The following is a 15,724-nucleotide window of genomic DNA, read 5'->3' as shown; positions in this document are numbered from 1 at the left end:
GACGTTGCCCATTGCCACATAAGGCTATGATTTTTTTCTCATCGAACCTTGTTCATTTTTGGAAAAATGCTCCTCTGCTAAAACGGTTTTAAAAAGCTTATTCTCCTTTAACTATTAAGTCTCTGGCTTTGTTGGATAAGGGGATTGACTTTTATTACTGCCTTCTAGAACAATAAAACTGAAAGCACCTCTTCTGGAGGAGATGGAGGGAATTAAATTTGATGGAATGCAGATTTCCATTTTCAAAAAAACTTTGAGTTTTTCCCATAGCTATTTTTTGTTGATCCATTGCCAAACTCTCTAACAATTGCGTAATTCAATCAAAATTCCATCAACAATAGACTGAGGAGGATCATGGTTGTAGTGATCACATAGCCAGCACAGTGGCTGTCTCATAGAAGGTTCTCGAAAAGAATTCCAGTAATGGATGGTGGGCTCTAAAGGACGAACCCATGTCCATAGAATCATGGGCTTCACCTCAGCAACTCCTATCTTGCACTCCTATCAGAAGCTGTTGGAAGGGTAGTTATCTAGTAGCATTCAGAGAAAAAAAATCGACATTTGGACTTCTGTCTGTACAAACTGTAGTTTAGTTTTGAAAAGCATGGCCAAAACATTGACCAGTCTCAATAAGGGAAGATTATTGATAAGTTAAAGCTTATTTAGAGGGGAGATTTTAAATATACATATTTGCAACCAAATATATAGTATTAAAAGAACATTTTGAGTTATTAATTGCTTACGCTGAGGAACAAATTTCACAAAACACAGATAATTGCACCTTATCTTCTCAAACAAATTTTATTCATATTCTGCTCTAACAAATATAGTATGAAGGCAACAATTGTTTAAGTTTCTTAGTGTATGGCACAGATGAAAAGAAACAAACAGATTTAGAAGCAGTTCAGCATTTAAATGCTGGTTTAACAAAAGAGGCACGTATTATTCTATTTAGCAGTTTATACCAGATATCAGAAGACATTTTTTTTTCCTTGCAAGCAACAGACTACATTTATTTGCAGTAAGTAAAAACATATCTTGATCAAGAAAATTACTTTTTTTTCTGATTTTCCTTTATATCACAAATGTCAGGGTAAGGCAAATCCTTAATGAATCATATGATAAAAACCCTATTCCCCAAGAAAATATATTGAACATATTCTGCTAACTTTGTTATTTTTCAAAGCAAAGCTGACATGCACCACATACAGAGAAAAGTCATTTCAAATCAAGTGCATCAAGCAGAACTGTATTAATTCACAAAGAGGCTTTTCAGTATTTCATAGAAAGATTTACAATTAGCTGCGGTGACTAATATGTGACCCAGTATCACAGACAGTATTTGGGATGCCTCCTTTGTAAGCTTTTATGAAAGAAGGTTTGTCCATCATCTGAATAGTTACCAGCTAGAGGAAAAGCCCCTTTGTCTCTCCTAAAATGGACTACCTTTCTAATTAGAACTATAGGTTTCCCCTGCTATCTGAAAGTAGTGTTCCTCTGAAACCTTCCTTAAGCCGAAATGACATAAAGCAAAGAAACAAGTACTATTAATTTATATGGAAACATTTTTGAGCCTTCCCAGGCCCTTTTCTGATACCATAGGGCACATCTTGCTAACAGATACAAAATAAAATGAAGTAAAGTACAGATGCTCACAGACGCAGTTCAAAGCTATGGCGGCTTGATGCTGAGATGTGGAGTGTAGTTCCCAGGGAAGGAGCTGGGCGGTGCCACTCTCACTGCTTCTATTTTTCATAAAAGCAAAAACCCTCTTCGGATTTCTTTAGGTTCATGGTAGCAGGCAGGCCTTTATGTAGGCCTTTCATAAAAGCAAAGTGGATAATGTGATTTCAAAAAGGCAGGGATACCTATATTATGTTGAAAGCCCACTTTGATCCTCTATATGCAAACACGACTAATATGGGGCTATTTTTCTCCCCCTCTCCCTCCTGTAACTCATCATGACACATAACCTGGCGGAAGTGTGGCTGGAAATTTACACCCAGGGTTCATGTGCAGGAGAATCAACCAGCCTTTTGAATTTTCCATTGTATAGCCTGTTCAATGACAGCACCAGCGAAAAAAAGGTTCCCTGTGTTGAGGTGTCTTCGATCTGGCCAACAGCTAAATTTTTTAATATTTTACTATTGAAATGGAAAGTAACTTCATTGTTTTAAAGTGTAAAATCTTATAGCCAAATAGCAACCAAAGGGCATAACGAGGCAAAGATGGAAACACAATCAGAAGATAAAGTTGAAACAAATTCAGGAGTGGGGCTGATGATATTTACTCCTCATTCTCTTAGTTTCCTTCTCAAAGATTACTTTCCTTTTCCTGCAGTCTTCAGGCAGAGAACTCAACTGCCTCCTACCCAACTCACATTTAAAAATGAATGAATAAAATGGCTGTCACTGATGATAAAGAGAACACTCTGACTGAAATAATTTCAATCTCCACTGTTCCTAACAGGGACATTAAGTCGCTTTTATCTTTGTCCATTGAGAAGTCCCCATCCCTCTTGTCTCCTTCATGCTGTTTTCAGTCATAACTCATTACTGAATATGAGTAGCACTAACATTTGAGTCATAGGACAATGCGCTCCTAGCATACACACTTGTCAAGTCCTTTACAAGAATTATGGTGACTTTCAATTAAGTTATAAAGATAACATGAAATATAGAAACTATCAGTATTCATATGGCTTCATTTCTTGGATTACTTAAAATGGGACTTTTCCTTGCTTTTCTAGAAAGCTATGTCTAATGGCAGTAGGGGGCATATATATTTCCATATCAAACTGTAGAATAATGGCAGAGGGAGAAATAGCCACGTTCCAAAATTATGAGGTCCTTTAAATATTATTCCTGCTAGGCTGATAAGCAGCTCCGTTTTTAAAAATACAGGATGTTAGAACATGTTACATATGCAGAAATATAACTTGCTAATTATCCCAATATACCAAATAAGCCATCCAAATGCACAACAAATTCAGAAAGGCCAAAAGAAAATTGATAGAAAGATAAGAAGGCAAATTTTCCATAGAGGAAAGATCAAAACTGAAGAACTCCATGGAATATTTAGAAAACAGAACACCCTTTTATTTTAGAAATATTCAATTTGATCCATTACTTTTCTCCCTTTCTCTCTATGTATATCTTAGAATTTTAAAGATCTTATAAGGAGGATGAATTTAAGAAGATGTGCGAGAAGTTATATTAGTTTCCTCAGAAAAAAAATAGATTGTTCTTAGAACCCAGGAAGGCTATTGGAAGCAGGCCATTTTGCCTCATGAGGGTCGCTATGCATGTTGGCTCTGGGATAGACATTTGTGACAACTTCTGATTTCCTCCTGGGCTCCTCATCCCTTGTGCCCACTGTACCCCAGGAATCTTGCCTTATTGATACTGCTGTTCCCCTTCAAGGCCATAATTGAGGGATTTCTGGGAGAGGGGATGGGCCATCAAAGTAGTTTTGGATTTGGCATGAACAAACCAGACCATTTAGAAGTAAGCCAGAACTGCAAGCAAGACCTCAAACTGCCTCTGACTTCAATGAGCATCTTTCTGCGGGCAGTCAAACCTTGGGTAAAGACAAGAAGTTCTTTTATGAAAAGCATATATAGAAGGAGAAATTTCAAGTAGGACTTTTAATATTTATTGGCATACATTTGGGTTCTGAACGCAGGAGCCCTTTCTCTTAACTGAAACACTTAGAAAAGTGTCAACCCTTACAACCGTGTCACAAAGAGTCTCAGTAGTGGGCTCTATGTTGAAGCACACAATAAAGACCTCATGACCTAGGTGAGCCTTGCTGAAAGTCAGGGTCAAAGCATGGACCTGCTATCCTGGCTACTAAGGAAAAGACTCTGATGGCTGCCAGGGTCTGCCTTTGTTGTTATGTCTCTGCACTCTGCTGTGGATTAAATCCTGCTTCCACATTCCTCATTAACCACATGGAACAGAATTGTATCTTGGGAATCCCTGAATAAAATATCATTTTCAATTCATCGCCCTGACCCTTTTCCAAGTGATTTCTGAGCATTTTGCCCATTTTCTACCCTGCCTCCTTTGTCTGTGGATTATTCTGATATCGGGCTCGACGACACCTGAAATTTAGCTTGCTGTTTATCAATCATCTTCTCTTTCTTTGAAGAAACCACAGTATCGACCAGCTTTGTGAAATAATCAAGAAAGCAGACAGGGGCCAGGATACACATGTGAGGGTTACACCGTGCGACTGTGACCCTGGGAAAGGTCATGAGAGAAAAAACAGAAATTACAGGGATAGCGCCTGAAAGATGCATTAACATGGGTCCCGTCACTAAATTAAAGGAAACTTTTTTTTTCTTTTTCTTTTTTCTTTTTTTTTTTTTTTCTTTCTTTTTCTGCAGGTGAACAGAACAAAATGCAGCTGGAGAAATTAGAGCAAAGGATTCTAGGCCCTTCCCTGGGACGTGCCCTGCCCACACCTCCCTCCTCCACAGCTAGCACTACTGTCTTCCTACACCCACCCCCCCCACCCCCCCCCGCCAGGGCCAGGAGAGGCCTGCGATGCTGAGGACTGTGATTTACTTCCATTTCTTTGTTCCTTTGCTTCATCTTGTGCCCCTGCCAAAGACAAGGAGAAACCATTTGTTAGATTAAAGATAATAGATTTCATAGACTTAGCAGGGAATGTCTTTTTAACACAGTCATTTAAATGTTTCTTACCCCTCAAACAAGCCTAGGAATATCTTGGACTATCAAAGAGCTTTGGATATCTGAGCTGTGATTGCTGGCACACAGTATCTTTAAAGAGCATATAAATCACTGCTAATAAATGTATGCCACATTCATGACTTGGTTCCGCTGATGGGGACGATTAACTCAAGTCTTCAAAGTAGTCTTTGAAAGACCTAATCTTGCATTGCTGTGTCCTCCTTTCTTGGGTCCATTCATATGCTCTTATTTCCAGGGTTCCATAGATAAATAATAGTAACAATGTACTTAATGCAGATTTGCAAAAGTTATTGATGGCTATACTACCACTTTGAGATCTTACTAAGTCTCTGCTGTGTCCCCCATCTGAGAGAGAACTCTAAGAAGATACTGTGCCTTAGAAGCGTTGATATTCTTTACATTTTCAGATTTTAAAAAGGTGAGGTATAACCCACATATAGGAAATGCACAGATCTTAACATACTTCGACCTGTTTTGCAAAACACATACATTTAACCTACACCACTATCAAGATATAAAACATTCCCGTCACCCCAAAAGTACCCTTTCCAACTATTAATCCCACCCCTGCTCGAACCAACAATTGATCTGATTTCTATCACTGTAAATTACTATGTCTCTGCACGGAACTGCAGCAGATGATCTCTGAGTTGATTTTCTATCTGGTGTCCTATGAATCTGTAAAAAAGTATCCTTTTAGGTGTGTATGTGTAAATGAAAGCAATATAATGCTTGTGGCATATGGTATTTAAAATAGCCAAAAGTAAATGAGAAGAAAAAATCCTGTATCATTCCTCCATGGATAACTTTTTTGGTTAATATTGTGGAGTATTTCCTTATAGTATTTTTCTATATCTCTCTAATACATATATACACAATTATATATTTTAATTTTAAAAAATGAAAATTGCAAATGTAAAGAAACTTATAAACGGTATAACATACCTAGTATGTATTCCCTATCCATATTTAATATATGCTAATATTTTTCAAATTTCCTTGCAATCTTTACTTTTCAAAAATAAAAGATGCAGGTAAATTATTTATAGATAAATTAATGTAATTTATAGATAAGTTAAAAATATTTCTCTTCCTTCCCAGAGATTACCAAATCCTAGTTTCATTGTGAATCAACTTTCACATTTTTATACTTTTACACAAATATATACTCACAAATACACACATAATAGAGGGTATATAGTATTACTTTGTGTATTATAAAATGTACATGGGCACCTGGATGGCTCAGTGGGTTGAGCATCTGACTCTTGGTTTCAGTTCAGGTCATAAGCCCAAGGTCATGGGATTGAGCCTTGCATTGGGCTCTGCACTGGGCATGAAGCCTGCTTGGGATTCTCTCTCTCTCTCTCTCTCCTTCTCTGTCTCTCTCTCCTTTTCTCTCTCTACCTCTCTTTCTCTCTCTCTCCCTTTTCCCCTCTCCCTCACTCGCACTTTCTTTCCCTCTTTCTCTCTCTGTCAAATAAAAAAAAAATTTAAATATTTTTTTAACATTTATTTATTTTTGACAGATGGAGTGAGACAGAGCATGAGTGGGGTAGCTGTGGAGACAGAGAGAGACACAGAATCCGAAGCAGGCTCCAGGCTCTGAGCTGTCAGCACAGAGCCCGACGTGGGGCTCGAACCCATGGACTGTGAGATTATGGCCTGAGCTGAAGTTAGACACTTAACCAACTGAGCCACCCAGGCACCCCAAAATTAAAAAAAAATAAAATGCACATAAACAGTAATTTTGTTTTGCCCTGTTTTTAGCCACCCACTGATTATTATTATAAATGTATGGTCAATATATACTTTGATTATGCCTTTGTGTTTACCATTCTCCTTGGCTTACAATTGTTTCCTTCACCTTCATCTTTCCTCTGGGCTTAGTTTTCTTCTCACTGTTATGCATCTGTTAGTAGCTTTTAGAGATAGAGTATGTGAGTAGCAAACTTTTCTTTTCTTCCTAAAAATGGCAGTTACTATCTTCTTAAATGATAGTGGAACTAGGAGAGAACTGCACACTGACAATTATTTTTATCCGTGTTTTGAAAACTCAGAATTATTCCACTATCTTCTGAATTAAATTCTTGATGTGGGGAAGCCTGCTGGCCATACCATACTTATTTCTTTATAGGTTAACTCTCCTTTCCCTGTAGTTGTTTCACGTTTTTTCTCCTTGTTCTCTGCTGTTGTGCAATGCCTATTTGTGGGTTTATTTTAAATACGTCCTGCTTGCAACTTATTATTCTTCTTTGAACTTAAAACTCATGACTTTTGTCAATTCTGATAAATCCTCAGCCATTATCTTTCAGATACTATCTACTCTCTCCTTTTAGAACATGTTTTGAGCACAAACATCTTGGCCCCTCTCCTTCCAGCCTTCATGTCTCTTTATGTGTCATTCACATCGCCATATGTCTATTTGCTTTTTCAAATGGTTCTTATTTTTTCAGAGCACTGCTCTTTTCTTACAGTTTTATATCTGCTTTTTATCTTTTTTTTTGTCATTTAAGTGTACTTATTTTATAAAATCTTCAGAATTCTCTACTCTAAAATTATCACAGCACTAATCATCCTTTAAGTTTCCCCACTGATTCTCATTCATGGTAGGTCATTTCCTTGTGTGTTTTGTAAGATGTCAAATTGTGAATTCATCATCCGAGAATTTTTTTTCCTTTGTAGGAATTCCAAGTGATAGTTGCACATTTCAATGTGTTATTGACAGCAGGGGTGGTACTGTCTATAATCAACTATTAAATTAATTCTCAGTCTGTGTATTTCTGTATGACTTTTGATGGCATAAATTTGTGTTTCAAATTCATGGTGCATTTGTGTTTTCTACTTGTCACAGGAACCTTTTTCCTTCCCCTCATGGCACCCTTGGGCTGACACAGGTCTCCTTGTTAACTTCTTGAGCTGGAAATCCCAGGTTTATTTAGGTAGAGTTATCAGTTATAACTTCTTACCCTGAGTGGCTCAAGGTCCTAGGTGGACATTAGTAAGCAAGGGTTTAGCCATAGGGCCTATTTCTGCATCAACAACCAAACTGTAGCCCTTAGGGCTACTGTGTCTTCAGCTTACCACATTACAGCTTTGGATTTCAAATTCCTCTTTATATCTGGCACCTTTGTTTTCATGTCAGTTGAGCTAGCTAGGTATTTAAACATTTTTTGTTATAATTTATTTCTCATTTCTAAACATTTGTATTAGGAGACATTCTGCATCACCTCACCTTTCCAGTTACCTGTTGCTACATAACAAGTCACCCCAAAACTTAGTGGCTAAAACATCATGGTTTGTTATTTTTCAATGTTCTATAGTCTGGTCTTGGCTCAGCTGGGCAGTTTATCTGTTCCAGGTGGTCTCCATTGGGGTCAGAACACCCAAAATGGCCCTCAGTTCTAGAATCTTCCTCCCTGGGGCCTTTGTCCTTCTATAGTAGTGTTTGAGTTTCTTACAGGATGGTTGGGTTCCAAGAGCAAGCATTCTGAGAGTGTAAACATGGAAGTTACAGGGCCTCTTAAAATGCACCTAGGTAGCTGCCAAACTCAGCCTGCCATGTTTCTCTAGAACCAAAGGTTCAGATTCTTTAACCACCTTTCCATGACCTCAAATACCTGTTTAAAACTTATTTTTATTTGGCAAAGTGTTCTATTGATTTGCTGAGTCATTCCCCTATTCCCATTTATGATACTCCTGATTCTTTACAATTATAAATTACACAACACTAAAATATTCTTGCATCATATCTTGGAACTCTGTAATTCTAATTCGATTTCACTGTATTTCTTCCATTTCCTGAATGTGTGATACACAGAACTAAAAGTCCCTTCTTTCTTTTGAACTACCACATAACCTCTACAAATTCAGCTGTCTAAATATTTCTGTGGGAATTACTGAAGTTCCTCAGATCATACTGTTCTCTGTGACAACTGTGTTCAGAAACTCTCTACTGTTTAGGGAGCAGTATGGTGTCATCAAATAACTGTCCTGGGAGTATCTGAACTTCCATTGATCATCCAAGTGACCCTGTGTAAGTCACTTCTCCTTCCTGGAATTGAGTTTCCTTAAACTAATATTGAACTTTAAGTTTTGACAACTTACTCTTTTGGGTAAAGAGATTGATTCATGTTCATGGTCAAAGAAAATATTTTGACATTAACCAAGGAAAACATTGATCTGGATAATTTATTTAGATATTGATCACACAGGAAAATAATAGTGTCTGTAAGAAAAATTCTAGAAAGAAGTTTATAGTTTGTTGGTAATAAAAGGGCGAAAGGTAAGGCAACACTGAGGAACCTGCATTTAAGTTGTTCAGGCTTAGCCTCACTTCATTACTTTTTAATGGAAACTTCTTTACTGTATCATTTCTTCAACCTAACAGGATAATTTTAAATACATGAACAAGGTTTAAAAAAAGGAGAAATGTTTATAAGACCATATTTGTATGAGTTTTAATTTTTTAGCAGTGCTATACTATACATGTATAGGTACTACATTTGTATGTATTACACAAATGCTATTATATTTAGTTTTAAATGATGTTCAAGACCACGATGGGAAGGACAGGTGCCTACTTTCATATATTCTCAAGCTTTATTCTACTGTGATGTTGGAACTCAAGTCTGGAGCAACATGGTCTTCTGGGTGAGTGTAGAGGCCCACCGAGAAGAGGCCAGGGAGTGCAGGAAGGTGCTAAGAGGCAATGGTGTGAACACAATTGTGTCTTACACTGGACGACCCACAATTCATCTATTTCATAGGGTTTTTTTCACAGTTACTATTTTCAGCTAGGAATCAGAATAGCGAGATTGACTTCTTTAATTCTTCTCACCAGCCCTCAAGATATGGAAAAGGGTTACAGACTACTCATCATTTTAGATAAATTTCACTCTCTGATGAGAGATTTAGAATGGTGGTTTGGAATAACTCCTAAACATGAACTGCTCTGGACTATGATTCTCTCTCTTTTTTTTTTAATGTTTATTTATTTTTGAGACAGACACAGACAGAGCATGAATGGGGGAGGGTCAGAGAGAGAGGAAGACACAGAATCCGAAGCAGGCTCCAGGCTCTGAGCTGTCAACACGGAGCCTGATGCAGGGCTTGAACTCATGAACCGTGAGATCGTGACCTAAGCCGAAGTCGGAGGCTCAACCGACTGAGCCACCCAGGTGCCCCAAGGACTATGATTTTCTTGGGGAGTTCCCCAAGGCTCATTCAACTCAACAAACCCCGTGTAGACATACAGGTCCACAGGTAGTGGTGTGACAAGATAGGACACAAGTCAGGCTTCTTTCTGCCCAAACACACTCAAGTGCCTTTCCACATTCTCCAGAGAGAGATATTTAGTGTTACGTTTAAAAACTATTATTTGGTGTTAGTTGTTAAAAACAACTCAACAGGTAGCTTCTGGAAAAGCTACGCTTCAGAATCAGCTAGGGGTTGCTGAAATAACTTGATCCCTCTGGGAGGCCAGGAGGTTAGATTGATGGAAACATTTTTTTCTTGTTGTCAAAACTCAGAAAAGCAGGGAACTGAATATTTGACTACGTTGTGGCTTATTTCCCTCAAAGCATGGTGAGTTTTAAGGGGTTATCCTTGCTCCTTCCACTGTGTTATTTGGTGTAAAGATTTTTAAAGTATAGCCTGAGCCACACTGTGGGACTTGGCAGAACCGAGGGAAATCCAATATACCATTTACAAACACTTCCCATGGCTGGTTTAATCAATTGAAAATCCCACTACAGGGGCAACTTACCTATCAGTTAATCTTCTTGCTGACTCTCTGTTGGGTCATTTACACTGTCAACCTGACTATTCATTTCAACTGTAACCAGAAAGGAAAACAAAAAAGGTTAAATATTGATTAAACCCAAATCTTTTGAACACATTACAATGGTCTGTGAGTCGTTACATTCCTGATCTCGTGTCTTGTACCTCTTTTCAGTTCCTTTTTCACTCATTCCAGATTTGGATTTTTAGATTTGGGGGTTTTAGATTTTTACTGGCAGGGGCCAAGGAGGGCAGAATTGCCTCTTACTGAACTGTAGAAGCTGAGCTGTCATTTTATACCAGATTTTTGGGTTGCCATTTTGGGTGTATTTATTACCATCCTGAGGTAAATTCAAAGGCCTTAATAGATGTCTAAGAAAAGAAAAAGAAAACAAAGCAAAACAGATCATTGACATGCAGAGAGGTGAGCAGCTGTCTCTAAAATGGCAATGTCAGTAGGCCTGTTTGGTTTGCTATGTTTTCAAGTGTGAATTTCGAAACAGACCCTGTAACTTGGCCAGTGGGTGCAGCAGCAGTGGATACCATGCAACAGAAAAGCAGAACATCTGACCAGACCACACAGCAATGGTAAAATGTGTGCTTTTACATTACTGTGTGCATTGTTCTGCGAACATTTGCATAAAATCTGAATGCATAATCAAAGCCATTGTCCAGAAGTATTCCAGAGCAGGGAGGCATAGCAGTCGCTCTGGAAAATTTCAAGGGTGAGTAGGTTTAATTAGATGGATATTTTTAAAGCATCAAAGCCCATATTATAAACGGAGAGACAATATACAAATGGACAGTGGCCAGACCGTATGTAACAATATAACTGACTAAAAACCTCTGCAGCAACCAGCCTGGGCAATCCAACCACAGCCTCTGTAGCAATCAGCTTAGAATGGTCAGGAATTGACAGTGACTGCCAGCTCCACCATATTCTGGGCCAATATTCCAACGAAGGACCATACAGGGAAGGCCAACCAATCACCCAGTTCTAGGTAGCCCAAATCCAGCTTCCCCATGCCAACCACCTCCAGTCAGAGGATGCTTGGAAACTTCTCTTTTGTTAACAATATTTTCCACTTCCCTGCCTGCCTTTGAGTCGACCAACACCAGTGATAACAGCCGACTATACTTAGCTGAATAAGTAACCTCTGTTTGTTCTCGTTCAGGTAGTCTTCATTTACTGGCACAATAAATCAACAATCCAAAGCTCTTTTTCTCAAACAGGAAAACTTGATTAAATTAAAGCAGTGGCAGATGCTGCTTTTCACACTCCAAGGAGGCATGAAAGAGGAAATGACATTGAAGGGCATACTACCCAGCTCTTTCTTAAGGAGGAAGGTTTTAAAAGTGGGTCTCTGTTCCACCTGCAAACTATCTTGGGTCTCTCATGATGTGTGAGCTTACTCTAAACCCCAGGTATAAACTGGCCAGATGCAGCAATGTTACTGATATGAGGAGAATAATACATGTACTTTCTATCCTGGTCTACAAAATTATTGTAAGGTTGCCCATCTTAGTGAGGTAGTGTGCCGCATAAAATATAGGAGAACATTCTTTCTCTGTTTCTTCCTCCAACCCAAGGGTCACTGGTTCCAAAACCTATTAACAAATGTTAATATAAAAAGCATCCCGTGATCAAATAAGTTTGGGAAAAGCAATGTTAATACACCTCTTTACAGCTGAGCCTTCTGAGAGCCTGTAATATGCATGACGAATCTCTAAGTGAGGACTAAAGCTTAGTATTTCTCACATTTCTTTCCCTTTTATTCAATGAGCATTGTATGGGCCTGCTATTTTTCAGAACATGTTTTATAAAGAACTAGTAAAGAACCATGTCTATAATGTCACAACCAGGCTGTGGCGGGTTTCATTCAACTGAGCATGACTAACATGTGGTAGTCTTTAATGCATCTGAAGTTGAAAAACATTCTCCTAGGTAATTCGTACCTATGAGTGAAAAAAAAAAAAAAAAACAAAACCCAGTTTATATGGAAGGGCTTATAATTAAGGGAGGAAATTCAGGTGATGAAAAGCTTCTATTGGGTGTAATACCTAGTGTAGAAAACTGTATTTAAAACCACCAAGTAATTTCTACCAGTGGCTGAATTTTTCCTAAGGTCTTTATCAGCTCAAAGCAATTTGCTTTTTTCCTTTGGCTAAAAGAACCCAAATAGCAAGATATATATAAACGGTTGATCATCAACCAATTTTGGTTCTCCTAAGCTCTGTAGGCCAGTGGAATCAAATATTTATTAAATCATATATTCCCAAATAATTGTTTTTCTAATGCAAGTAATATTTCAAAGTGTTCCCAGCATCGTTGTACAGGGGCAAGGATATATTAATATTCCTGAGGTTCAGAGTATTTAGATGCCTTCAAAATGAGACGTGAATAAAGAAATATTTTTTGTAAACTGATTTCTAAGGTGCTTTTAAAGATTTATTACGCTTTTGGCCAAGCCATCTGAAATAATACAGTGAGGTAAGGTGATGAAGGTCCAAGATAACCTTGGCCCAAACTCAAGCCGGGGCTCCCCTGAATCCCTGTAGAACAGGGATAACTTCGGAAAAGTACTCTTTATGGAAGTAAGGGATATTCCCATACAGTTCACCAGCTTTACTTCGGTACAGTTCACCCTTGGAATTATCCACTATGGCTTCCGTATTATGGGCTATGATTAAACTGAGGCACATACTGTTCTAAAGCAGCTAGCATCAGTGTTTCGTTTTTTTTTTTAAGTCTCCCAATTTTATTAGTTCCTAGTAGAACAAGGTTTTTGAACTTTACCTTGTTCTAACTGAATATGTTGCTTCACAGAATAGATAGCTCCCTTAATCCTAGATTACACACAGAAAATGTGTCAGATTTGTAGTTTGCATGCACTCAAATAGCTCAGAACTTTACCATCAGGACTCGGAGAGTTTTCTGTGTAGCCAGAGCCTTCGTTTTGCACAGGAACTCTAGGTGTGTCCTCGTCTTGAGCTGAAAGAAAGAAGATAGTCCTCAATTAATAGAGAATTAGAACAGCCTGACTGCCAATTGTTCTGTCACCCTCCATTGCCCTCTTAAATTTAAAAATACTCCTGGGATTCAACTTCTTTTGCGGAAAAGGTTAAGGGAGGAAATAGTGGGTTGAGTTGCTTCAATTCTTTAGTGCTGTCATCTAAATTCTCTTTAATTTGTGAGATAATCGCATACATACATAACACAATTTCTCAAATTAAAAATCCGATCGCATGAAAGCAGGGAAACTTGGTTTAATCAGAACAACCTACAATTTAAATTTAGGGAAATGTGTGTGTGTGTATGAATTTATACAGCTTAACCTTTGAAAAGGGGGGAAAAAAAACTTGTTTTGCCTTAGGCATGCCTGAAAGCTGAAAGATTCATTCTCTTGGCAGTGAGGTTTTTTTTTTTTTTTTTTTTTTTTTTTTTTTTTTTTTAAACACAAAATGAATGACTTAGATGCTTTCCTAGGAGACATTCTCAGATGCTGCCATTTTGAAGTGCTGAGAATCAAGTCTTTAGCTAATTTTTGTTATGATTAATCTCTATTTTGCACAGCTTCAGAGGGTGTGCATCCATTCAGCTGTGGCTGAAGCTATATAACATGCTTAAATATACTAGTAAGTGGATTGTTGTTTCTTATTGTGAGAATTTGCCAGATAGTCCGAAGGACAAGAATATCTTACATCTTAGTTAAATGTCTATTATGTTTTCACAACTTGAAGACCAATAGCATTTAGAAATGAAGATACAGATAAAGGTCTGGAAATCGATATTATTTAAATACTTAAAAAATTTTTAACGTTTATTTATTATTGAGAGACAGAGAGAGACAGAACATGAGCATGGGAGGGGCAGAGAGAGGGGGAGGCACAGAATCTGAAGCAGGCTCCAGGCTGTCAGCACAGAGCCCCACGCGGGGCTCAAACTCACAAACCGCGAGATCATGACCTGAGCCGAAGTCGGATGCTTAACCGACTGAGCCACCCAGGTGCCCCTAAAATACTTTTTTAAATCAGAAGGTTGAATTCATTTTCATTACATGAGTACTTATTGAGCTCAGGGTATGTTAAATTTGGTGTGCCTGTTGGTGAGGATGAACCAAGGATGTTAAAGGTCCAGTTTATAGTCTCTTCAAAGGAAGGAATCTTCAAGGATAGAACCTGCGCTCTTGGTAATGATTTGCTGAAGCTGACAATCATGAAGTATGATTCAAAGGTGACCAATCTCTGAGCCTTGGTGGATGGGTGGTAGGTAGGTTAGTACTTGAAGACATACAAGACAAGCAGAGTGGGGGAAGGTGAAGAAAGCCATTTTAGATTTGAAGTCTGAAGTGCAGGGTCATATAAGGAGAGATGCCAAACAAGCTTTTGCATTCAGTCCTGAGGAAGAGAACTGTGAATAGACATGTGGATATTTGGGAGATGTCAATGTAGAAGTAACATTCATGAAATGAAGGTAGATGAGAGGAGTCGGGAAAAGGATAACAGAACTAAAAAATGACTGATAGATCCCAAGCCTTCAATATGGAAGTAACTGTGCCTGTCACTTGTTTTCATTTGCTCCTGAGGATGAGGTCGGGAAAAGGAAAACAAAACTGGAACCTTCCAACTAGACTTCAAACCATATCATATCCTCTCTAACTCCACCAATTCTGGAAAGTGGGCCATTCTCAATTTCTCATCAACACATGCCTTTAGGCACAATTACAGAAGAAATCACTGATGGATCTCTCTAAGCCTGGGAATAGGAAATCTTGGTTAATTATGCTTCAAAATAGAATAAGGAAAAAAATGAAAACATTTGACATTATATAAACATAATAAACTTTTGTATGGAAAAAATACCATAAGAAATGTTTAGAAGAAAAATATTATAAACTGAGGAAAATGTTCATACCTTTTACCACAGACAAAGGGTTAATATCTTTAATATCTAAAGTCCTTCTAAAAATAGAGATTAAAAAGATCAAAAACTGGGTAGAAAATTGAGCAAGAAATTTAGCAGACAGTTCGTAGAAAAGAATAAAAATGGCCTGTAGTCATGTGAAAAGATGATTCACTTTGCTCATAATGAAAGAAATGCAAATTAAAATTACACTGAGAAAAGGATTTCAACCTAAGGTGAATTATCATGATGTAGACTAAACCTCCTACTAGCAACAGCTAGAGTCACTGGAGAAATTATTTAAGAAATCATTCACTCACTA

General features: G+C 38.0%; 1 protein-coding gene across 1 annotated transcript in view; it reads right to left on the bottom strand.

The window, feature by feature from the left end:
* Positions 1-775: 775 nt before the first annotated feature.
* Positions 776-15,724, bottom strand: part of MACROD2 (mono-ADP ribosylhydrolase 2) — a 2,022,401-nt gene continuing 2,007,452 nt past the window's right edge. The window contains exons 17-19 of the mRNA XM_019462769.2: positions 13,414-13,491; positions 10,486-10,554; positions 776-4,607 (exon numbers count right to left, since the gene is read on the bottom strand). Of these exons, the coding sequence (XP_019318314.1) occupies positions 10,493-10,554; positions 13,414-13,491 (140 nt within the window). The 3' untranslated portion in view covers positions 776-4,607; positions 10,486-10,492. The remainder of the gene's footprint in view (positions 4,608-10,485; positions 10,555-13,413; positions 13,492-15,724) is intronic.

The sequence above is a fragment of the Panthera pardus genome, unplaced genomic scaffold, assembly GCF_024362965.1.
Source record: "Panthera pardus isolate Hobbes unplaced genomic scaffold, ASM2436296v1 HiC_scaffold_25, whole genome shotgun sequence".
Lineage (NCBI taxonomy): Eukaryota > Metazoa > Chordata > Mammalia > Carnivora > Felidae > Panthera > Panthera pardus.
Note: the sequence above shows the minus strand (reverse complement) of the source record. Positions and strands in the feature narration are given on the sequence as shown.